This window comes from Dicentrarchus labrax, unplaced genomic scaffold (genome assembly GCF_905237075.1).
Source record: "Dicentrarchus labrax unplaced genomic scaffold, dlabrax2021, whole genome shotgun sequence".
Taxonomy (NCBI): domain Eukaryota; kingdom Metazoa; phylum Chordata; class Actinopteri; family Moronidae; genus Dicentrarchus; species Dicentrarchus labrax.
The window spans coordinates 8,735,504-8,760,154 of record NW_026136707.1 but is presented as its reverse complement, the minus strand read 5'-3'; the positions used below and the strand labels follow the sequence as shown (position 1 = coordinate 8,760,154).

The 24,651-nt window shown below is 43.9% G+C and overlaps 2 protein-coding genes across 2 annotated transcripts; both read left to right on the top strand.

Annotated features, from left to right (window-relative positions):
* The first annotated feature begins 303 nt into the window (after nt 1-303).
* trim35-28 (tripartite motif containing 35-28) lies at nt 304-4,753 on the top strand. Its single transcript, XM_051406635.1, has 6 exons — nt 304-980; nt 1,587-1,682; nt 1,773-2,003; nt 2,246-2,268; nt 2,487-2,605; nt 2,762-4,753. The coding sequence occupies exons 1-6, from the start codon at nt 558-560 to the stop codon at nt 3,295-3,297; spliced, it is 1,428 nt and encodes a 475-aa protein (XP_051262595.1). The 5' UTR covers nt 304-557; the 3' UTR covers nt 3,298-4,753.
* A 322-nt stretch (nt 4,754-5,075) lies between these two features.
* Nucleotides 5,076-24,422, top strand: megf8 (multiple EGF-like-domains 8). The gene is made up of 44 exons (XM_051406613.1): nt 5,076-5,484; nt 6,396-6,585; nt 6,701-6,864; nt 6,959-7,168; nt 7,297-7,477; nt 7,798-7,886; nt 8,540-8,753; nt 8,872-9,055; nt 9,408-9,553; nt 9,646-9,756; nt 9,883-10,034; nt 10,143-10,244; nt 10,334-10,481; nt 10,861-11,024; nt 11,391-11,594; nt 12,188-12,385; nt 12,499-12,759; nt 12,841-12,959; nt 13,082-13,213; nt 13,382-13,495; nt 13,664-13,747; nt 14,306-14,545; nt 14,640-14,824; nt 15,020-15,233; nt 15,404-15,644; nt 15,751-15,883; nt 15,996-16,246; nt 16,449-16,559; nt 16,665-16,783; nt 16,946-17,183; nt 17,269-17,440; nt 17,585-17,748; nt 17,878-18,013; nt 18,103-18,331; nt 18,415-18,538; nt 18,631-18,841; nt 19,014-19,228; nt 19,317-19,512; nt 19,649-19,817; nt 19,944-20,136; nt 20,225-20,395; nt 20,548-20,678; nt 20,881-21,013; nt 21,183-24,422. The coding sequence occupies exons 1-44, from the start codon at nt 5,461-5,463 to the stop codon at nt 22,677-22,679; spliced, it is 8,664 nt and encodes a 2,887-aa protein (XP_051262573.1). The 5' UTR covers nt 5,076-5,460; the 3' UTR covers nt 22,680-24,422.
* Nucleotides 24,423-24,651: the final 229 nt, after the last annotated feature.

Here is a 24,651-nt window from a genome sequence, read left to right as displayed (position 1 = left end):
CCCCCATAAGCTACTGAAACTGATAAAACCTGAACTAAAACCTTTTTTTTTTTTTTTTTTACCAATAAAAACAAACTGAAAAGAGCAAACCCACTCTGGAAAACAACTAAAACTAAAGTAAGTTGAAATCTAAAATTAAAAACGAAATAAAAAATAACAACTAATGAAAAATACAAAACTATAAGACCTGTTGACTGTTGTATGCAGATAGCGCAGATGTGCACGCCTCAACACCAGAAACTGATCATAATGCTTCCTGTTACCAGCTCCACCAGAGGGCAGTGTTGTATGAAAGGAGCCCAGTTTTGCCGCCAGTCGCTGAAACACGGAAGAGGCGTCAGTCGTACAGACACCAACTTGCTGTGGTCGTACAGTTTTGTGGCTTTTCTACTCTGTAAACCTGTTCACGATACTATTTATCCGTTGTTTTTTAAAACCGTAAGAAAACTGGTGAAGCCTTGACATATCACACAGAGGCAGGCGAGTGCGTCTTTGTGTACCCGTCTGTTTGAAGGTCTGTCAAAAACGAAAGTTAACCGAAGCGGGCCTGTGAAGCCATGGCTGAAAGTATGGATGAAGAAATGCTGGAGGAGGCTTTGCCCCTCCAGCAGGACCTGACCTGCCCCGTGTGTCAGGGCATCTTCCGGGACCCCGTGCTGCTGCCTTGTTCCCACAGCTTCTGTCGGGACTGTCTGCAGAGAAGTTTGGATTTCAACAACAAGTGTCCCTTGTGCAGGGAGCAGTTCGAGAGAGGACAGGATATCTCCAACCGTGCGCTCAGCGACGCGTGTGAGACCTTCCTCAAACATTCCACCTTCAGGCCGAACACGAAGCGTCCCAGTGAGGACACCTGCAACCTGCACTATAAGCCGCTGGAGCTCTACTGTGAGAAGGACGAAGAGCCTGTGTGTGTGGACTGTGTCAGTCTGCACAGCACGCACAGGCTCTTTTCGCTCAAAGATGGAGCCCCAATGTGCAAGGTAAAGAGCCCTGACCTGTTATCATCTCATCAGAGTATTTATTACCTTAAGACAGAAACATTTTAATGTAACACTAGAATAAAAATACTGGTTGTACTTTAATTTCCAACATATATTTGAATTATGGGAGATATCTCACAATCCCTGCCACCTTTCAACTCAAAATGAGGCCTCTGCCTAATTTTCTCTCCGAATTTCCCCCCTACTATCAATTCTAATACTACTTCATATTCTACTTAAATGATATTCTCTCTGTTGGGCTCATCTCTACAGCTCATAGCAACTTCTTCTCGCTTTGCTCCCACTTTTCTATCACAGTGAATGACCACATCCTCGGTCAGTGCAGGTCAGCAGGTGTTAAATAGTCCTGCAACTGAACCTTGGACCTCTGGTATCATGGGTTTAATTATAATAACTGTTGAATTACTACACAGTTATTATAGCTTTTATAATAGGATTGCAGATTTTTTTGACTTAAACATAGGAGAATGAAACAACATTAATGCAGCTCATGGCTCAATTCCATTAATGTGTCTCAGCAAGTCCCCAGGGTGGATATGGAATACAGGTTTTGGTTACCTCATGTTCTGCTTTTTCACTCTGCAGAGGGAGCTGAACTTCAAAGTCCAGATTTTTGAAAAGAAAGTGGATTTATACAAGAAAACAACACTTAAACTCAGCAACGCAGTGGAGTACATCAAGGTAAAGCTACAGTCGCGTCTCGCTGACATACAGCACACTACAGACTGCACAGATTTTCATACACGCTTTTCTCTTGCTTACTTAACACAGTATCAAGCGGGGCAGGCGGAGAAGCAGATCAAGTCCGAGTTCAAGAGGCTCCACGAGGCGCTTGTCACGGAAGAAGCTCTGCGTCTGAAAGCCCTGGCTGCGGAGGAGGAGGAGAAGATTGCTGCCATACAGGAGCTCATTACCAGCACAAACAACAATGTTGTCGCTCTGAACGAGCTCATTGAGACCATGAAGAAAGAGATGGGCAATGACGATCTGCCCCTCCTGCGGGTAAGAGAAGGCAGCTCGTCCACACATGTATAAAACTTATTAGCCTGCACCTTGTTTTGTCTCTGATGTTTAAAGGTTCAGTGTGTTAAAGGATCTATTGGTGGAATATAATATTCATTGGTATGTTTCAACTGCAACTTCACCGCCAGATTCCACTAAATCCTACACACTGGTACTTTTAAGCATTTTTAACAAAAAAAATGGCATTAAACTAATCTCAATTACTCTCTTTTATGTTTTAGAATTTCCAGAATTTAAAAAGAAAGTAAGTAACTGCAAAACTCACTGGAGCAATCACACATATTGTGTAAATATCCACTGCGAAGGAGACTGGGAAGTACATTTCACCGTATATTTACTGCATAGTTGCACATTTTTGTTATTCAGCTCTGATGAAGATCTGCGTTCTGCAGGTTTCTGCTGTGTTTTGCCAATTTACAAATGTCTCCTGTTAACTGACACATGTTGCCACCTTTGCTTTAGAGCCCAGTGGACTCACGCAGACCCTGGCCTTTCTTATAACTCTCTTTTGGATATGGGCAAGCATGTTGGTGCTCTGAGCTTCAAGATCTGGAAGAACATGCAGGCCCATGTCAAATATAGTGAGTAAATTACAGCATGGGAGCTGGGAATCACCTGGGGGAACTTGAATATTGGCAAAGAATACCAGCCTTCTTCAGCCTTCAAACATTTGTTAGTATATTCACCAAATGCTAGCAATATAACATAGTTAAAATCTTGTCGCTTCCTGTGTACAGATCCAGTGGTGTTGAACCCCAACACAGCCTCTCCATGGCTGTCCTTGAATGCTGACCTGACCGCTGTGAAGGAAAGCTCAGAGCGGCTGACCGTCCCTGACAACCCAGAGCGTTTTGATCCCTGTGTCTTTGTCCTCGGTGCCGAAGGTTACAGCTCTGGGAAACACAGATGGGACGTCATTGTTGGTGACAACCCCAAGTGGATTGTGGGAGTGTGCAAATCGTCAGTGGCCCGTAAAAAGAAGTTCACACTCTCTACAAGCCGCGGTGTGTGGTCCATAGGACTGAGCAAAGGGGTGTACACCGCCTCAACACCTGAGCGTACGGAGCTGCAGGTGGAGCAGCGTCCCGAAAGGATCCGCGTCAAGCTAAACATAGATAAGGGAGAGGTGTCGTTTTGGGATGGGGGAACAGCGAAGCACCTTGTCACATTTACACACAAGTTTGAGGAGACGATGTATCCTATTTTGGGCCCTGGGCTCAATGCTACGCCAATAACCATGGCTCCAGGAAAAATAGCCGTACACACCTCATGATAGGCCAGTGTACTGCAGAGCAATTGGTTGTTGATTGAAAACAGGAATAATCCATTTTTTAAGTTAAACACTATTTAAAAGCAAGATGAAGTCAACATGTTACCTGTCACACAAGGATGAATTTAAATGCTATGTAGAACATCAAATAAAAAGATTATTATCAGCCAATTCGAAGGGATGTTCAGAGCCCTTATATCCCTATAGGGGACAAAAAAATACATAGATAAAGATGTTAAATGGGACATAAAATATGCTAAAATAATGCATAAGACTACATTTACATTGACAAAAGCTTCACAAAAACAATGAAATGATGAGACTGACTTAAGGCATAAAGGACTAATGTCAAAATAATATGTCAGAACTTTAAAAACAACTTTAAAACTTGCATACATTCATAGCTCACCTGTGAGGGCGCGCACCCAATGTAGGCTGAGTCAACCTGCGGCTCTTTGCTGCATGTTGTCCTGCCTCTCTCTCTCCCCTCTTTCCTGTCTATCTTCTCTTGTCCTGTTACCTGCATAAAAAAACCCTAGAAACATGCATACAACGAGTGAAGAAAAAGCCAGGATATGTGTAATGTGGTTATTGAAAGCCATGCAGCTGCATGATGCACGAGTTAGAGATGAGATTCGTGAAATCTGACTGCGATCCGCAGAAAACCAAACTTTTTTTTAGATGTGCTTTAACTGGAAGGAACCATTGACCAGCCTTTTGTTACTTTACCACTTATGCAAAGTTAAAAATATAAAATGACACCAAAATAACTGGGAGCATGGCTGATGCTTGTGGCCATTATTGATAAAGGTTTGAGGAATTAAACGCCACTCTCTTGATGTATCAGTGCACTTGAGAAAACATAAAAGTTGTGTGTGAATGTAATTAAGTGTCTTGGGGTTATTATGTTAGTTATTTGTAATCTTCAGATACATTTTGAGTTATTTTAATCATATTAGGAATCCAAAGAAAGCAAAGCCTTTATGCACAATAAAGTATTGTAATATGTTATCGTATTGTGCAGCACAGTATGCTGCACAATACGATAACATATTTTATTATAATATTTTATTTACTATTGCAATATAATTCACGATTAGTGGGAATGATTGTTTTATCACAGTTTTAACTAAAAAAACTTTTTTTGGGGTCTTTACTCAATATGCCACACTGTGATTTTAATAATATTTGAATTCACTGTGCAGCCTTCATTTAGTTGATTCTGCTTGAATTTCGTAGTCGAAAGGTTGACTATGTGCTGTTTGTTGGTTTTAGGATAATTGTATTGGTTGTTCTTCCTCACTCACTGCACAAAGTATGGCCTGGAAGTAATGAAGTAGACAAAGCTTACGCAATACTTTGAAGTAGGAAATACTACTACTACTACTACTGCTCTGAATCTATACACAATCTTAATGTGCTGTTTTCATATGAATCAATAAAATATGTTAAAAATCAAGATTGTTCTGTTTCTTCAATTAGAACAACATTAAACTTATTATCTAATGACGGTAAAAGGAAATGCTGCACTTGGGGCACTTAATTAAAGATTTATGGGAATTATATTGAACTGGCGGAAGAAATGTAGGTAATCAATGTTCTGTTTACTTCGACCATGTCAAATTATAATTCCTGCATTTTGCTTACATTAATGTTGTTATTGTCTGTTTTCCATCCAGATGTTCAAGCGTTGTTTCCCCCAATCTTCCACTAGATGGCAGTGGTGGGACACGCCACTGGCGGCGCTGTCTTTTGTGTTGGCAACCACTGGTTACTGCTCGCCCAGCCACAAACACCAAAACAACGGGCATCTGTCCCCAAGATGGACCGGAGGAGCCGGGTTGATACTCTGAAACGATTTTGGTGTTGGCTGGCTGTGTTTACCGCTAGTGTAATGCTCGAGCTTTAGAAACACAAATACCGTAATTACACAATGATCAATTACTCTCAAGAATGACTTGTGCTGGTAGATTTTTGCAGCCATTGACGATTGCGCATCTGGATTCGAGCAGCTACCGCTAGCTAGCCACCGAGCTAGCAGACAGCTAGCCGCAGCCAGGGCTCTTCCTCTGCAGAGAGTCTGAATATAGCTAGCTGTCGGTGTTGAGCGACCAGTCAGCTCATGTGGTAGCTTGCGTTAAAGGCTCGCCGAAAATGTAAATTGCCATGAGGCTAAAGAGACGGGAACTGGTGAGTACGATTATGCAAATGTGCAAAAAAAAGTAGCCAGCTAACGGCCTCTGCCTGTTAACGTTGTTCTGTTAGCTTCGCTTAGCTTAGCTTTAGCTTAGCAACCCTTTTTACGTTAGCTCTGTTGTGATAGCCTGCGGGCAGCCTCTGGATGCTGGTACAAGCTTCTCCTTTAAGCTACCTGGATGTACGAAGCGCTGTCGGTAAACACAATGTTGGTGTATCGTTTTATTTGTGTACAACGCTGCATGTGTGTCAGCACTGTTGACTGTGTTTGTTTGATTGGTGCACTGGTTAACGCGAGCAAGCTAACTTTACTTGTACCTGGGAGCTCCAGCAGAATCGATATATTTTGCTCAGGCTGCCTCTGAGTCTTGCAATGCGCATTAAGCATTTAAATTTGGCCACTTGTAGCCTGCGGAGAGCCCCCTTGACGCCGATAGTTGGTTTCTCCATTAGCGAGCTGTATGTAAGAAACAATCAATAAACACTATGACTGTGTGTCGTAGTGTTTGTGTATAACGGTGCATGTGTGATAAGGTCTGTGGGATTTCTGCACTGCACTGTGCTGTGCTGTACACCGAATCAGCTTTTGTTTTTCCTCCAGAGGAAACTTGAATGGCTCTGCAGTTTACATATGAGTCATCCATTCATTCGTGAGATTAGTCAGCAAATCAGATCTGTAGAAACTGACTGCAAGGGCCTGAAGAAAGTGTTTGACTGTTGGATTTTCATAGAAATAATACTATATATCCTGCTGCATAGTTAGATGTGTGGTAGGTCAAGTTCTTAGAGCAACTGCAATTTAGGTTTTTGGTCCACATTTGCTGCTGCATGTGTTTGGTGGTAATGTGTCTATTAGGATCCACACAAAATGATTCCCTTTCACCTTTTTACTTCCCATCATTCAGGCGGTGCCAGAGATGGCCTCCCCCCTCCCTGTCTCCTTCATCCTGGTGGTTCTGCTGTTGGCTGAGTCGCCTGCATGCCAGGCAGGGGACTGTAAGGGCCACAGGCAGGTGTTGAGGGGACCACCAGGCTACGTAACAGATGGGCCGGGTAACTACTCTGTCAATGGGAACTGCGAGTGGCTTATCAAAGGTATAATGAGCTACATATTTTGTCATTGACGATGACACAAGCTTGCAGCCAGTAGTCAATAGTCCAATAGTCAGTTAATCCCATTGATGTTTTTCACCTTTTTCATATCTTCCAGCTCCCAGCAGCAATCACCGCATTGTCTTAAATTTCACCTTCATGGACACAGAGTGTACCTATGATTACCTGTTTGTGTATGACGGCGACTCCTACCAGAGCCCTCTCCTTGCCAGTTTAAGTGGCAACACCCTGCCTCAACCTACTGAAGCCAAGTCTGGCAAGGTAACCAATTAAAGGCGGGATGAAAAAAACTCTGAAGCATTCTAACTATGGAAAATGTTAACCTTGTGTCTGTTATTTAATTTCTTTGTACCAGATGCTACTTCATCTCTTCAGTGATGCTAATTACAACCTCCTGGGCTTCAATGCAACCTACACATTCTCTTTGTGCCCTGGAGCCTGTGGTGGCCATGGACGCTGTGATTCCTCTACATTAAAGTGCCACTGCCATCAGGGTTGGGGAGGAGCAGCTTGTACGACCCCTCTGTGCTCTCAGGCTTGTTCTGTAAATGGCCAGTGTGACAAGGTAAGAGAAGAAGGCCTTCAGCGTCACTCATCCTTCCCTGAATAAGCTGTAAATATGCCAGTTGCACAATTTATTTAAATGTTTACTACTTGTCTTAAGCTAGTCTTATTCTCTATGTTTTGTCCTAGAAAGGAGAGCGCTGCCAGTGTAACCCTGGCTTTATGGGTCACAGCTGTCAGCTTGGTCTACATGACGACAGTGGGGCAGGGCAGTGGTGGCGTGTGAGCGAGGAAAACCCCTACACGCCTCCTAGGACGGGTTCTGCTGGCGTGTACCTGTCCTCCACTAGAGCCATGTACTTGTTTGGCGGTGAGAGTGACATACTCTTAATTTTCACAGATGTTGTTTTAATATTTAATGAACAAACCCACATTCCACCCCTGTTTTTAACACATTTGTTGTAGTTAATGGTCCTTCATTCTTCTGCACATTTATTAAATTATAACTCGCAACGCTGTTTATCATTTCAAGGACCCTATTTTAACTGTTAGATTTTAATATAATTCAATATTACTGTCTTTATTTTAGCTGCAGTCTACCTGGCTCTTTTCTAGTATCTAATTATCATATATCTATTTCTTTTTATGATTAATGACACCACTGTTTGATTATTACTCCTTTTTTCCCAGGGTTTGACCTGAACAGAGCTCTTGGGGACTTGATCAAATATAACTTCACGTCAAACCAATGGGAAAGCAGGTCTTATGGTCACTCTCCTGTAAGTCATTTGTGGATACACACACACACAAACACACATTTTTTGTCCTCCTGCTCTTGTATTTTGCATCATATACTTTGTTTACATGCACACAAGTTAATATCAACCCTCTGCAGTAACCTGTTTCTTTAAATGTCATGTAAGCATGAAACCTAGATTTCCCTAATCAAGATAAAGTTTTCAGAGAAACTCTGTCAATACAGCTTTAATTCTGCTTATTTCTTGGCAGAGGGATCAAAGGAAATATAATTAGTTGGAGCAATAAAACTCAAGCTGACATTTTAAGTTTCACAAAGTTGGTTACACAGCTGAACAGTGGATCATTTGTATAATTCAGACAGAAATGCACATTGTTTTCATTATACAGCCTGTCCTCTCACTGTGTTCATAGTCCAGATACCCTGGCAAAAAAAACTCCCCAGGCCACAATATTATATGACAAATACACTTAAAATATGCCAGTGTATAAACGTACTGTAGGTTTTGTATAATCCGCAGTGCATGTAAATGTGTTCTCTTATTTCTCCTAGTTACCTGTTTTGTTTTGACATGTAAACACAGTCAGTGTGAATATGAGTGCTCCCATTAATTATTTTACATTTCCTTTTCATTCACTTTGTTCTTGCATTGTTTTTGCTCGGCTGTTTGTTCAGGTTGCTCGTCATTCCCACACAGCAGTAGAGTGGACGGGTAATATGGTTATCTTTGGAGGAGAGCTAGCCAATGGCTCCCTGGCCAGTGATGTCTGGATGTACCGGCCAGTCCAAGATGACTGGCAACAGCTTGGCTTTTCAAATTCACATGGTGCTCCTAAACTGGCCAATCACGCTGCAGCTGTAGTAGAAGGTTATCTTTACGTATTTGGAGGTGAGTTTCACGTTTTATTGGCATCTTGCAGTCTCATTTTGGATCGACATGCGTTTATCCATTGAGAAACAAATCATACTTAAGCAGCATCTTTCCTTTTCCTCTACCTATTTCCCAGGTCGCACTGAGGAAGATATGTTTTCTTCTTCTCTGTATCGGTTCGGCCTGCATGGCTCTGGGCGGTGGGAGACTGTTCAGCCAACTGGTGGGAAGCCCCCGGCCACCGCTGGCCACTCAATGGTGTTCCACAGCCCATCAAGGACACTGCTCGTCTATGGAGGCCACAGACCTACCACTGCCAGGTACACACCCTCTTGTGCTTGAGCATACTGGAAACAGTAATACACACACAGCCAGTAGGACTTTTGTGCTCACTTTTCTATTTGTGATTGTTTATGAGAAAGGGGGACAGTTTTGGAGTGTATTTCTATTTGTTTGGGGTCTTCAGGTATTTCCGTCTATTACTGTATGCATAGAGTGAATTGTAAACAATTTGTCCTATAAGATTAGAAGATAAAATGTGACTCCTGTAGAAAAACTTAAAAAGTCAAAACTTAAAATACAAGTGGTTTGAGAATAACCCAACAAGAAAATGAAAAATTATCTTGCATCTTTATAGATACTTAAGGCACATTTGCTGTATTTTTTTCTTAGGTTTAGTGTGAGGGTGAACAACACCGACGTGTTCCACGTGGATAGGCGGTTTTGGACATCGTTCCGTTCCCGTTTCCCAGCAACAGGCCCCAGAGAGAGAGCTTTCCACTCAGCCACCGTCATTGGAAACTACATGGTGGTCTACGGTGAGCATTGAGGAAATTAGCAGACATACTCAATTTTAATCAGTGCAGTCCTGTGTATATTTATCTGCTTTCTTCCTGCCTTTCTCTTTCAGGGGGGAATGTGCATATACACTACCAAGAGGAGAAGTGCTATGATGAGGAGATCTTCTTCTACCATCTGGGCTGTCACCAATGGGTGTCTGCTGGGGAGAAATGGTCACTCAGTAAGTTCCTGTAGCCTTTGTCTTCTGTCACAACTCTCACACACAGTCCAGTTTTCATCTACAACTAGTTTCTTGGTGCTTGTGCGTCTGCATCTACAGTGTTTACAAAATGTTTTTTTTCCTAAGATGGAGATCCTGTGAGGGGGCGTTACTCACATGTTGCTGCTGTGATGGAGGGACGAGTGCTGCTGGTTGCTGGGGGTTACAGTGGTGTTGCACGTGGAGACCTGGTGGCTTACAAAGTTCCACTGTTTGTCAGTAGTGATCAAAGTGACAGGGTGAGTGAATTGTTTTATAAAACAGTAGAACGGGAAGTCATATCATTTGGAAGACCAACAAAGGCAACTAGGGATAACTAACTTGTTGTGTGTTTGTTCTCTTACCAGGACGCTGTTTGTGCTGAGGCGCTAGATGAAAGTATGTGCCTTAAGAATCCAGAGTGCAGCTGGTGTGAAGGCCGCTGTCGAGAGTACCAGCCCACTAATCCGGTAACATTTCCCTTTTACTCAGACTTATGAGATGCCCAAAATATCTGTCAGGATGTTGCGAATGTATAATTCCTGTTTTGTGTTCACAGTGTGGCAGTACTGGTTGCCTGGGCCTGGCCCGCTTCCTCTCTGATTGCCAGTCCTGTCTGGTGTTCAGTGGCACTCCAGCTTTTCTGGCCCGTGCTCCTGGGGAATTTGGCTGGTGTGTTCAGAATGAGTCCTGCCTACCAGTGTCAGGTGAGACCCAGGGAGGGAGGAAGGAGGGCAAAAGAGAAGGGCTAAGCCTCAGACTTAAAAAGAGATGTTGGGAGTTGACATGGGAGGAACTAGACTGATGTTGGGCGTGTTTCAGAGATGGAGCACAATGACTTGACTACACCCAGTTGAGATTGGACAGGCTACTCAGACCATGATTTGACTTGCCTGTCCAATCACATACTTCCTTTGGTGCAGTGAGGTCATGTGATCTTTACTCTTTTTGAACACACGTCACACAAAAGTCACAGATCAGACAAGTTTCAGTACAGTAGTGCACTTTAGGAAACTGCTGTATTATGAGATTTTAAGAGGTCAGATGTGTTCTATGTGTGCTGACCTCTCCCTCTCGGTCTCACAGAGCGAAGTGCGTGCCGTGTGGACCAGATCTCAGGGGCGTACGGCTGGTGGGGGGAGCGTACCCTTTTCCTAACCTCCCTCCACTCCTGTCGCACCGAGAACTATGTCCCGGGACTGCACCTGCTCACCTTCCAGCACCCCCGCAACGACTCCCAGCCTGACAAGGTACGGAGTCCAAATCTCAAGTGCTAAATGTATTAGTTGTGGTTGTAACTACTTCCCTCTCTGCTTATACTTATCCCTCCTTCCTTCCTCCAACATTGCTTTAACACTTTAAATCCACTGCAGTTTTGCAACTTGAATACTATGATTGTTTTTCTTTTACTGTTCATTTTTAACCTCTTGACTCCAATACTCACTTTTCTTTTCTTTTGTTCTCTTTCGCTGTCTGTTCTGCAATTTGCTCATAGAGAAGATTTCAAGTAGTTTGACAAACTTGTGGAGCAGTTTGTAGAGAATAGTGCTTCTGTTGATGTGTTTCCACTTCTATCCATCCTCCACTGTCCTCCATCCTCATCAACCCTTCACCAGGTGTCCATCCTCCGCAGCACCACAATCATCCTTAGCCCCACTACAGAAATGGACGTAGCTCTACAGTTCCGGGGATTCATCCATCCGTTGTGGGGGGCCCCTCCACCTGCACCTGCTCCCACCGAGACTGTCTCCATGTGGGCTCGCATCCAGAGGCTCCACTTTGAGGCTCGAATGGCATCAGGGCCCAACTCCAGCCAACTGGTGAGAGAAAGTGCTTGTCAACACTTCAAATTGTGTTTTTTCTTTTTAATTCCATAAATGATTTTAAAACAAATTGCTCATCTAAAATTGCATTGCATGCAAGTATTGACAGAATTAGTTGTGCTCGACGAGGTCTTGTAATATAATTTTCTCTAGACATAATTTAGCGAGTCCCATGTGGAATAACATTGTGACTATTAGAAGGGAGGAATCCCCACAGGAGTAAATCAGAGCAGGACAAATAAACTTTTCTTGACAGTAAGACTGCAGACTCTTTTTACCGTTTTGCTGTTGGATTTGTTGGATCTCCCTAAATTTAACGTGTACTCTAGTATACTGGAATGTGGACAAATATTCCAGTAGATTGTGATTATGTATGTTTTTTTATTTAAATGTACTGCCTCATAATGGAATATTACATTATGCACATTTCTGGAATGCTAATTTAACTGAAAAATGAAAAAAAAGTGTAAGCTATATTTTACATGTAATGACTGAGATATTTATTAAATTAGCAGCACTTATTACCATGTTTACTTAACACTTCTCCACCTTTTCTTTCTCTCTAATGCATCTTTCAACCATCGGAGCAGGAGGTGGTGGGTCGTTGGGCAGCCCAGCAGGAGAAAGAGTTGAAGCTGCTGGCTCGCACAGATGGGAGTAGACTGTTCTCTAACCTGACCAGGGGCAACCACTACCTTGTACAGGCTGAGGGCTATCTTAACAACTCGGGCTCAGGACAGACCAGTGAGATGGCCTTGATCTGGAACAGAACATTGCCTGGAGGGAGTGTAAGTACTGCTTTGGGTTTCTTGCACATTTTCATTTTTGCACAGGGAGTTTCCTTCAGTAAAAACAAAATATCTTACCTCATACCCTTTTCTTCCACCTAATCTCCTTCTAGGAGATCTCCTTTCTGTTCTTGGAGCCTTACCGCTCTGGTTCCTGCTCAGGGTACATGTCCTGTCTGGCCTGTCTGTCCGACCAGTCTTGTGGCTGGTGCCCGTCTTTGTCCCGCTGCCTGCTGCGGGAAACCCCAGACCTCGAGCCCTGTCCTGAGGGAGAAAAGGGGGAAGGCAAGGGAGAAGTTCAGCGCCATCTGCTGTTGGCACCCCAGCACTGCACCTTGTGTGAAGAGTATAGAGACTGCTCCGCCTGCACTCAGGTACAACACAGATAATACCACAAATAGTTTTCAAAGTTTTGGGGCCACTCTATTCCTGACAAAGCTAACTTTCCCCTACAGGACCCTTATTGTGAGTGGCAGATAAACTCCAGCAAGAAAGGCGACTACCAGTGCAGTCGACGGGGACGACTAGAGGGATCCATACGTGACTCAAGGGGCTGTCCTAAAGTCTGTAACCAGTGAGTTGAAAAGCTATATTTTTAACACGGGTAATAATATATGATCATGCATGATTTTAACAAGAACCTACAACTCACCCATATTGTCCTCTTCTCTGTTGTCATCTTTTTGTTTTGCAAAGGAGAAAGACGTGTGGAGAGTGCCTCTCTAACTCCAGCCAGTGTGCATGGTGTGAGTCAGCCCAGGCCTGCTTCTATTTTGCTGCCTACCTCACAAAATACCCCTATGGAGAGTGCAGGGACTGGTACGACAGGTAAAATGAGGACATTTTTAAGACTTTCTTTGTTTTATTTATATACAGTTAGCAGTAGTTATTTATTTGCTTATATATTGTAGTTACAAATATATTATGTTTGCTATATTTAGTTAAATTAACCTTAAATCAATAATATAGTATTCTCAATCTTTATTCTCTTGTCAGTGTTCATTCGGTTCCTCAGTGTAAGCAATGTTCAGCTTTAAACACGTGCACAGACTGCCTGCGGACATTCCAGTGTGGATGGTGTGGTGACTACAACAATCCCACAATTGGAAAGTAAGTATGGCAAACGTATGACTACAAGTTCACTGTACAGAGAAAGTACATATAGATATACATATACATTGGAATTGATAAATAATGAAAACTCTGGTATGTTAATAGTCATTGTTTTTATTGTGATTTTCTTGTATTTATTTCATGTTTTTACACCCATCTTTTCAGATGTTTGAGGGGAGATTGGGCAGCAATGGACGACCCCTTGGTGTATAACTGCAGTGTGGCTGTGGCTGAAGCACGGGCTGCAAAGTAAGACATTTTATACTTCTACTTGTAATTTTACACTTACAAATTGTGGGTGGAATGTTTCTCGCAGATTGGAAATTTATTTATGGTGGTCCACTCCTTGGAAGGAACTATTACAAGGTATATTTACTCCAAGTTAATATTATTAAAATGCATTGAAATTGAGTATAAAACAATTATTAAATAAATATAGCAGGTCACTTTTACCTCTCCTTTTAGTGGACATTTTGAGCTGTTTATTTTCCTGTGTATCTCAATAAGCATTTATAAGACAATAAATAGAATCCATTTGTCCCATTCTGTATGTATTAAAAAAAAGTTTTTCAGTGTCAGTTATATCCATTTGAAAAGAATATAATTGAGGTTAAGAACTGAAGAAATTGCTTTTTGTTTGATGGCTGGGTTTTGCTTTCAGATATCTGAAGATATTTAGAATGCCTGCCAACTTCATGTTGCAAAAGAAAACAAAACATCTACATAGAACCATAAAACAAAGGGTGGATGGATACATCTATATAGTATGCCTGTCCCACTTCACATCTCCTTGTCCTGCTCTTCCAGCCCTGAGCCCCAGACCTCAGCCCCGCCTCGACCCCTGGAAATGGAGATGGAGCTGGAGCACTTGGATGACGAAGAGCAAGATGCGATCTGGTCCTACCCCACCTGCCCTGATGTAGAGGAATGCAGGCTGGGTCTCCACAACTGTCACCCCTTTGCTACCTGCATCAACACTCCCACCTCCTATGAGTGCCACTGTGAGAGAGGATACACAGGAGATGGCACACTGCACTGCAACCAGACGTAAGAGTCTGCACCTTTCCCATTTAGTCAACAAGATCGCTTTTGTAAATGTCGACATTTTGAAACCTCCCCATAATGTTTCTCTTTCCCACAGGTGCTACAATGAGTGTCGTGAGGGCCAGTGCAGTGGCAGCCCACGGTTTGAGTGTGAATGTTCCCTTGGCTGGACGTCTGACCCCGCCACTCTGGTTCTCAGTGGTGTCGAATGCGATGTGGACTGTGGCTGCAACTTCCATTCCACCTGTATTACTGCACCAGGAATCTGCGACGAATGCCAGGGTAAGACCATAATCTACTTAATACTTAATATATGGCTTTGGCTACATTTACACTGAAAGGCCTTAGTGCTCAAAAATGTGAATTGAAAAGACCAGATTCCATATGGAAAAAATTCGCTCATCTTTCATTCAATTCTTAAAACTAAGCTGTGTTTGTTGAAATCTGCTCTGCTGACATTCTTCCTCTGTCTTTCAGATTGGACTACAGGGCCCCACTGTGAGCACTGCCGTCCAGGTAGCTTCGGTTCAGCCCTAGCTGGTGGCGGTGGCTGTGTGCAGTGTGAGTGCAACGGCCATGGTGACCCTCTCCAAGGTTACTGTCACAACCAGACAGGCCAGTGCTACTGCACCCACAACACTCAGGGACCACACTGTGAGTCCTGCCTGCCTGGTTACTACGGAGACCCCAGGTAAGGAGGACTTAACCATTCAAAATAAAGGAGTGGAGATTATAATAAGATATTGGGGAGGAAAAAAAGTACAAAGTGTAGAAACATTTGGAATATCTTTAGTTAATTTTGTACTTTCAGATTCTTTCATCCTGACCTGTCTTTCCTGACATTCTTTCTCTTTCCAATAGGAACAACGGTACATGCTACCGCCAATGCCAGGGCCGTTCTGTGCTGCTCTCCTCCACCTCATCCTCTGCCATGCCTCTCTCCTCTTCTCTGGGATGGCGAAGTGGAACGGAGGGGAAAGGAGGACTCTCTCATTGCCTGTGGGTCCTGTCTGTGACTGAGAACCTGGCACCCTGTCTGCCCAGACAGCTTTGTCCCCCTGTGGCCCTCACTTTACACCCAGATTCTCACACACACTGTAAAGTGAGTACAAACATGAACTAATTATTATGCAGTTGAACATGTTAGCTGTGCTGTAACACCAAACGTTGTCAGTATTTCTCTCTGACTCCTATGTCCTGTTTTGCAGAGCTCCTTTGTCTATGTGTTTGATGGCCTTCCTCGTTTCCTGAGCAATGGAGTTGTACATTCAGATCACAACCTGATTGGGGCATTTTGTGGCACCACAAGGACTCAACCTATCACTGTGGAGGCCACATCAGGTATCCATCTATATATTAATTCAGTAATCAAGTTATAGTAGGCCTTTAATCACAGGGCGTCAAAAGTCACCATATCACCGTCATTATATTGTACTTTCTCTTTTACCACCAGGTGTGATCTCCGTCTACTTTGAAGCTAACGTCTCGTCAAACAAACCTCAAGGCTTCAATGCGTCTTTCTGGGTGCGGCGGTGTCACCAGAGCTCTGATGAAGGTGAAGAGGGGTCACCTGTGTGTCCAGGTGGATCCCAGTGCCAAGGGGGGCTCTGTCAGTGCCCTCAGGGATATGGTGGACCCCACTGTGACCGACCCATGTGCCCTCAGGATTGTGGAATAGCAGAAGGAAGAGGCACTTGTAATATAGTAAGAGCTGTGACAATTTTATATTTAGAGGTTTTCCAAGTTGGAATTTGGGCACAGACCTTTATTGTAGTTGTAAACTCATTTGATTTGTAGTTCATAATAATCTTCAGCTGTAAAATAAGGTGTTGATGATAGTCATGTTACCCTGCCAGCCAGAACACATTTTCCTAGATTCCTAACCAACATATTTTGTTTGTCTCAGTCTCTGGGAGTGTGTGTGTGCACAGAAAGCTGGGCTGGCTCAGACTGCTCTGTTCCTCGGGACTCCAACAGCCTTGTCTGGGAAACACTGCTGGACACACAATTGACAGTGGTAGGGACTGAATATTACACAAACAGAAAACCCCCCTGGCAAAATCCATGAATTTTACTCCCCAGCACACACAAGCACACATTCATATGCACTGTTACTCCACAGAACCAGGCACACAGGTTCCTCCACAGGATGGGCCACTCTCTGGTGTCTGGACCACAGGGCAACCTCTGGATGTATGGAGGGCTCTCTCTGTCAGAAGGCATTCTGGGTAATGTCTACAGGTAAGGGCATGTTAACTGAAACTGAACTAGTCTTTGAGTCATGAAACCGTTCAGGTGTTATCATACTGTGTGTGTGTGTGTGTGTGTGTGTGTGTGTGTGTGTGTGTGTGTGTGTACGGTCTATATGTGCATAATAATGCATTTTGTCCCCCGTCTGTTTAGATATTCTGTGTCTGAGCACCGTTGGACCCAAATGTTGACCAGCTCTGTCGAGGAAGGCTCAACTCCTAGCCCTCGATATCACCACGCCTCTTCATTACTGACAAGTCATGAGTCTGGCACTGGAAGCCATGGAGCCAATCACAACTTCATGTTGGTGGTGGGCGGTATCACTCAAAACGGTGTCGCCATGGATACCTGGAGTCTCAATCTCAGCAGTTTAGTCTGGAGAGAACACACGGTTAGGAATCGATTTATTATGAAAATATAAAATTAAAATCTGAAGTGTTTTTGTACCTCCTAAAATTTTGCTCCTCCTCTGACAGAGCTCAGTGCTGCCCCCGTTGGCAGGCCACACTTTAACAGTGCACCGAGACGCTTCTGTGCTGTTGATAGGAGGTTACTCTCCAGAGAATGGCTTCAACCACCATCTGTTGATGTTCAGCCCTCATTCTGGAAACTGGACCATTGCCCCCCACACTGGCACACCACCCACAGGTTTTTCAGACTTTTCAATCACTTACTGACTAATGCACCACTGAGAAATATTATATGTGTAAAAACACACAACGACAGGTGCAGAAAACATTTAGTTTTCTTTTGTACTTAATCTTGTTTCGCCTTGTGTGTTCTTCACTTTAGGTTTATATGGCCACTCAGCAGTCTACCATGAGCAAACTGATGCCATCTATGTCTTTGGAGGCTACCGTTTCCATGTGGAGACTGTGGAGCCCTCAGGCGAGCTCTACAGTCTGTACTACCCCAACCTCACCTGGTCTCTGTTGGTCCCCTCAAAGGGTAATAAGGTAAGAGACCTCATCTAGTCTTTACAGGCCAGTAGATTACACAAGCCAAAGATTTATCTTATTTATTTATCAGGCTACTGCATAAAGATAGCTTATCTATTCTTGCTGTATCATCTCTTTGCTATGCAGCCCCTGTCCCGTTTCTTCCACGCTGCAGCCCTGATGAAAGACACCATGGTCATTGTGGGGGGGAGGACAGATGCAGAGGACTACAGTAACTCAGTGTCTCTGTACCAGATCAACTGTAACACCTGGATACAACCAGGTGACTTGATGTCATTCTGTAGATTAAATTATGGTTAAAACATAACTCCCCATACCATAACCTAACCACTTTCCATCTCTTTCCTTCAGTTTCAGCTGTAGGAGATCCAGTAAATCGTTCAGTGTCTCTTGCCATGACAAGCTGGGGTGGCCGACTCTTCCTGTCAGGAGGCTTCAATGGTGTCACACTGGGCAGACTCCTAACTCTGTCTGTGCCCTCTGACCCCTGTGCCCTGCTGCCCACACCAGAGGCCTGCAACACCACAGGCAGTTGTGTGTGGTGTAGGGGAACCTGTGCTTCTTCTGATACTGCAGAGAGGTAACACATTAGATTAAAGCAACTCTAAATAAATAATACAATGTGCAGCTACTAAATAAAATGCATCCCTCCCTTTCTATCAGAATGGCTTGCTTCACTGGCCAGTCCCCCTGTTCCCCAGCGCCTCGTCAGCCAGACCAGTGTCGCAGACTGAAGACCTGCAGTGAATGTCTTGCCCGACACCCTAAAACATTTTCCAGTCCACAGGTAACCTACAACACCCCTTACACTACCACAATCACTAGCTGAAGGAGAGACAGCTAATGTCTGTCAACTAAAATCTGTTCTTTATTTTCCAGCCTGCTCTACAGTGTAAGTGGTGCACGAACTGTCCAGAGGGGGCCTGTATCAGCAGTTCTGTTAGCTGTACATCTGAGCATGACTGTCGGATCAACCAGAGAGAGATCTTCCTGTCTAGCAACTGCACTGAGACCAGCTGTGAGGCTTCTGACTGCCCCAAGTGTACCGCTTCAGGAAAATGCATGTGGACTCGGCAATTCAAACGCACAGGTACACACATATTGTGATTCAGTAATCCTATCATGATGGATGAATTATTATTTTGGATGTAATTGCACAGCTGACATTAAAATAACCCGTCAGGTTTCTGCTGAGTTTTGCTAATCTACATTTAGGTCATTTTTGTTCTCGTGAACTAAAAAATGGGTTGGGATTTCCCTAGGTGAGACAAGGCGCATCCTGAGCGTAAACCCCACCTATGACTGGACGTGTTTCAGCTATGCCCTGCTCAACGTTTCACCCATGCAGGTGGAGTCTTCTCCCCCTCTGCCATGCCCTCCACCATGCCACAGTCTCCATGACTGCAGCCTCTGTCTGGGCTCCAGAGGCTCAGATGGGGGCTGGCAGCACTGTGTGTGGAGCATGGCACTACAGCAAGTAAGACTACCCTGCTTGAAGTTTAGTGTTTTGTGTGAGATATTCAATAAAATCATGTATATAGCTAACCTCTCTCCCCTTCTTCTAGTGCATGAGCCCATCTTTCGTGCCCCTGCGATGTGAGGCGGGTCAGTGTGGTCGCCTGCTCTCCGGGGGGGACTCTTGCTCTCCCCAGTGCTCACAGCTCAACCAGTGCTCCCAGTGCATTGCCAGACCTCAGTGTGGCTGGTGTGCTACTCGGGGGGGCAATGGAGCTGGACGCTGTATGCAAGGAGGGCTGGATGGTGAGAAATATTTTCATCTGATGCGTTTAAAAAGCTTAGCACTGCAGTGTGTAAATAGTTCAGTGTTACCTTTTTCTCTAAATAAAAGCTTTTCTCATCCATTAATCATGCACCTTCCTCCAATCTTGCCTCCCAGGTGTGAGTGAGGGCGTTTGCCCCCTGAGAAACAGCAGCTGGTCCTTCCTCCACTGTCCAGAGGAGGATGAGTGTGCCAATGGCCATCACCACTGCAACAGCACCCAGGACTGCCACGACCTACCCCAGGGATACCACTGCACCTGCAAACAGGGTTACATACTCAGCAGGTAAGATTGGGAGACAGCATTTATGCCTCAGGCACTGAATACACAAGGACAGAAATACTGTATTGCTTTTCAAAGTAACTTGACAGGTTTACCCAAATCCCCTCTTCTTCTTTTTCTCCTGTACAGTGTGTCTGGTCAGTGTGAACCAGTGTGTGCACAAGGTTGTGTGAACGGGACATGCGTGTCCCCAGGAGTTTGCCAGTGCCATTTTGGATTTGTGGGGGATAACTGTTCCTCTCAGTGCAGTTGCAATAAACATAGTAACTGTGCTGGTGTAAACAAACCAGATGTTTGCCTCCAGTGCCACAATAACACCATTGTAAGTGCTTTTAGTGAAACACATACAAAGACAGTAAAGACAATTTTGTGTGTCCACTAGTGATAATTTCTCCTTCCCCCATTTTCAGGGTAAGCACTGTGAGAAGTGTAAGCCTCTGTTCGTCGGCTCTGCCAAGGGGGGCGGCACTTGTCGTCCATGTCGGGAGTTTTGCAGGGGAAACAGTGCTGTGTGTTTATCCCGAGATGAACACAAGAAGGCCCTTGAGAACCCACGGCTCTTCCCTCTGGACCCCAGCAGCGTAAGTGTCTGCCATCTTTGTGGAATCCTCCTGATTATATACGCAAAAGGCAAATACATCAATAGTGTCCTCTTATTCTTGTATCTTGGACACTGTCTTTTTTCTAACTTTGTATTAAGTTTTAAGGGTCTATCACTCTGTCCCTTTACCAGATTCAGAACTGGGTGTCTGAGGGTCCCACAGAAGAGAATGCTGTGTGTGTGAATTGCCAAAACAACAGCGTGGGGGACAAGTGTGAGAGCTGCCTCAGTGGCTACTTTCTGCTGCAGGGGAAGTGTGACAAGTGAGTAATGCTTGCTGCTCAGCAGTCAATGGATTCCAAACATTGCAAGGCCTTATCTCCCAGTGCCTGTCAACATATAGACAAGTAAAACTCCGATTTTCTCCGCTTTAGTGTTTGAATTTACCCTTTATCATTTTTATGTTCTTCTCTTTTACTGCTTGAATTTCTGCTTATTAGTATTTTGATTTTCTCCTCATTGCAGGTGTCAGTGTAATGGCCATGCAGACACGTGTAATGAACATGATGGTACAGGATGCCCCTGCCAAAACAACACAGAGACCTCCTCCTGTCTCAGCAGCCCTCAAAGTGACAGGAAAGACTGCTACAGGCAGCAGGTATGCACATACTAGAGATTATTTTCAAATATGGAAGAAGCATATGAAATATGAAAAATATCTTTCCACACAGAGAGAGGCTTTGTTGAATTGAGAAAAATGTTTGTGACCTTGTTCTATTTGTTACTAGTTTTCACTCACATTGTATTTGTTGTGCTCTTCTATTTAGTGTGCAAAGTGCAAAGACTCTTTCAATGGCACACCGGTGAACGGGCGTCAGTGCTACCGTCAGTTCAACGTGGATACAGAGTGCTGCTTTGACCCCACGTCCCAGACCAACTGCTTCCATGATCCCACCATCCGAAACCTGCCCAAGGGGCGCACCGTCTTTTTCGCTGCGCAGCCAAAGTTCACTAATGTGGATATTCGGGTCACCATTGACGTTACCTTTGGTGAGGTGGAGGTGTATGTGTCCAACTCCCATGACACCTTTATTGTGGATGTGGACCGGTACACAGGGATTCACAACATCAAGATTGAGGAGGAATCAGTGACTCGAGGGACAACAACTGGTGCAGATAAGGATTCACCTCCATCCCCTATAAAGGTGTTTGCCAACTCCTCATCCAGTCTTGGGGGTCCTGTGCTCTCCCACAACCCACTACAGCTGCAAGCAAAATCCCCAGGGGCAGAGAGAGAAATTATAGAGGAGCGGGCTGAAGGACTCATCTCCTACATCACTGTGTGGAAACCACAGACAGTGCTGATTGTCCGCAGTGTTCGAGATCGTGTGGTCATCACCTTCCCTCATGAGGTGCATTCCCTAAAATCCAGCCGCTTCTACATCGCTCTGAGAGGTGTGGGAACTGGTGAGAGACAGGGAGAGTCCCAGGGCCTGCTGTTTCTGCGACAGGACCAAGCCCACATCGACCTTTTCGTCTTCTTCTCTGTTTTCTTCTCCTGCTTTTTCCTCTTCCTGTCGGTCTGTGTCCTCCTGTGGAAGGTTAAGCAGTTCCTGGACTTCCGTCGGGAGCAGCGTCGCCACATCCAGGAGATGACCAAGATGGCGTCTAGGCCCTTTGCTAAACTCACCATATACCTTGAGCCGGAGGAGCCTCAGCTCATCTACCTGCCTTCAGCTGGTGGAGGGGTGGGGGGCAGCACTGTATCGCTTGCTCATGCCCGCACAAGCAAGTTAGGAGTGGTGGTAGGGCAGAGGGGTAGGGCAGGGGCTGTCTCCTACAAACATGACCCAGGCTCTGGACCCACAGCCCATCACCACCATCACCTCACCCTGGGTGGAGGGGGCAACGGCGGCCAGCACCTGCCGCTGCACTACTTGAACACCCACCACTATGCCAGCACCACAGCTGGCACACCGGCCTCACACCATCACCACCCATCCACGTACAGCGGCTACCAGCACTTTTGCCGCTCCGACCCCTTCCTCTCTCAGTTGATGGGCTTTTCTTATTCAACCTTTAAGGTCGGGCCCATCACCCTAGAGCCCACAGATGACGGCATGGCTGGGGTGGCCACTGTCCTCTTCCAGCTGCCTGGGGGTGTCTTGGCTCCAAATCGTGCCTGTCTGGGCTCTGCACTGGTTACTTTGCGTCAAAACCTGCAAGAATACTGTGGCCATGGCAACGGAGGGGGGCACCCAGGGGCGGGAGCAGGGCGCAAAGGGCTGCTTGGGCATCAGCACCTGACCACTATGGCTATGTAAGAAAGCTGAGATATAAATTAAATAGGATAGGGATGAAAGAGATGGAATAAATCTGTAAAATGTTTGATATATAATAAATTAATTTTTTGAAAGAAACAGCCGCAAGGCAAAGACAAAGTCCAAAAGAAAGAGTTATGACAGAGTCCGTTAACGTGAGCATTTTGAACAAAGTTGTACATACACTGTATAATGAATTATTAAGTGTCTTTTATTGTATTATGTATTGCTATACTGTATTTCAGTGCTTCACATGACCAAGCCAGCTGTCTCTAGAATGCACTACAACCGCTACACGTATCAACAAAAACAATGTTGCATCTTGTTTGTGATCACTAAAGAGGTATGAGCACGCTTGACAAGTCAGTCTCATACATAGACTGAAGAAATTCTTCTCATTGACCAACAGAGGTGTAAAAAAAAAAAAAACATCCACTCTCTTTGGAACCAACATGTGCTTTATACCCCAAAAAGTGACAATCAAAATTGCCATTGAGAACAAAAGACTTAAATTGGCTCAGCATAATGTGCAAGATTTTGATTGTCAGCTCAGCGCAGGAAAAAAAAAATGTCTACGTTGCTTGTGAGATGGTTTTTATATCATAGTCGATATGAGTGATTTATAATTGTAACTCAATATATGGCAGGCTTCTAAGCTACATGTTTATGTTAAACAGACTCATGAGTATGTTTTTGCATATTCGTTCACCTGTTACATTATTATTGTTTTTCTGCTCATCTGCCTTCACTTCTTGCCTTGTCTGTGGGTCAACTGGCTTACACTTAATACTTGTGTTAATGGAAATGTGTTGCGCAGCTCCTGGAGGAAACAATAACCTATGTTACATTTTGTTTCATGAATTGTTTTTGTTTAAAAAAAAAAAATGAAGGACAGTGTTTTCAATATTAGTCTTCAGTTCCTGATATTATAATAATGTAAAATGCAACAGAAATCGTCCACTGAAATGAAGAAATTGTGTGTCCTTTTCAACATTTCATTACATTTTGTTGACATAAAATGTATGTTGGTGTTTGGCTAGTTTTGCTGGACTGCTTTTTTCAGGCAACTTGCCTGCTTAGATGATTGTATTTGCCAATCATAGCTACAATTTGATCAAAAAATTAGATGCGGGGGAAAAAAAAAAGAGTATGAAAAATGTTACACTATTGAAATAACAATGATAATGGAAAGAGTTGCATTTGAAAGTTCTCCTGGTGAGAGGTTTTGGCAAGACTTGACAGCCTTTTTATTTGCAATGAGACTGAATTGTTCACTGGTTGGTGTTGACGTTTAGTATTTTTTTGTTTTCTCTTTGTTTTTCTTTTTGCACTGCATGGAGGCAATAAGCCCCATTATTCATGTGAAACACTAAGAGGGGATGTCGTCCAGCCTCAAATGGCACACAGCGTCGTGGATGAACTCAGAATGGTGCTACTGGCTTATTATTAGATGAACAAAATCATGAGAGGTTTTGTCATGAACTGAATACTCAGCATAGTTAAACTAAAGCTCAAATAAATACTGAAACTATTTATAACAGCCCTCCACAAATAAGCATTAATACTGTTTTTTTTTTTTGTCTTGTATCTTTTGTGTATGTTTTTTTAACATACTTTATTTTTGTACATAGCTTTTGTTGTTTGTTTTTTTTCCTCTTGTTTTCAAAGAAGGGAACAGTGTTGAACAGAAGATTGCATCAAGATTCTCTGTCCTGAGTCAGCTGAAATAAAGTCTGTGGAACATGATTGTGAGTGTGTTTTGTACAGAAGGGAATAACATCCAATTAGTACTATTAATACTATTAGTTAATTGAAAAAGACAGTGAGGACATGAGACATACAAAATAAATGTTGACCTGGGGCGTTCATATAATTAATGCTGCCATAATGTAAATTTTAAAAGCTGCATAATTAGGTTAGAATTGTGAATGTCTATTTTATTGAAACTTACCTAGATATTCTGTAGGTTACTCTG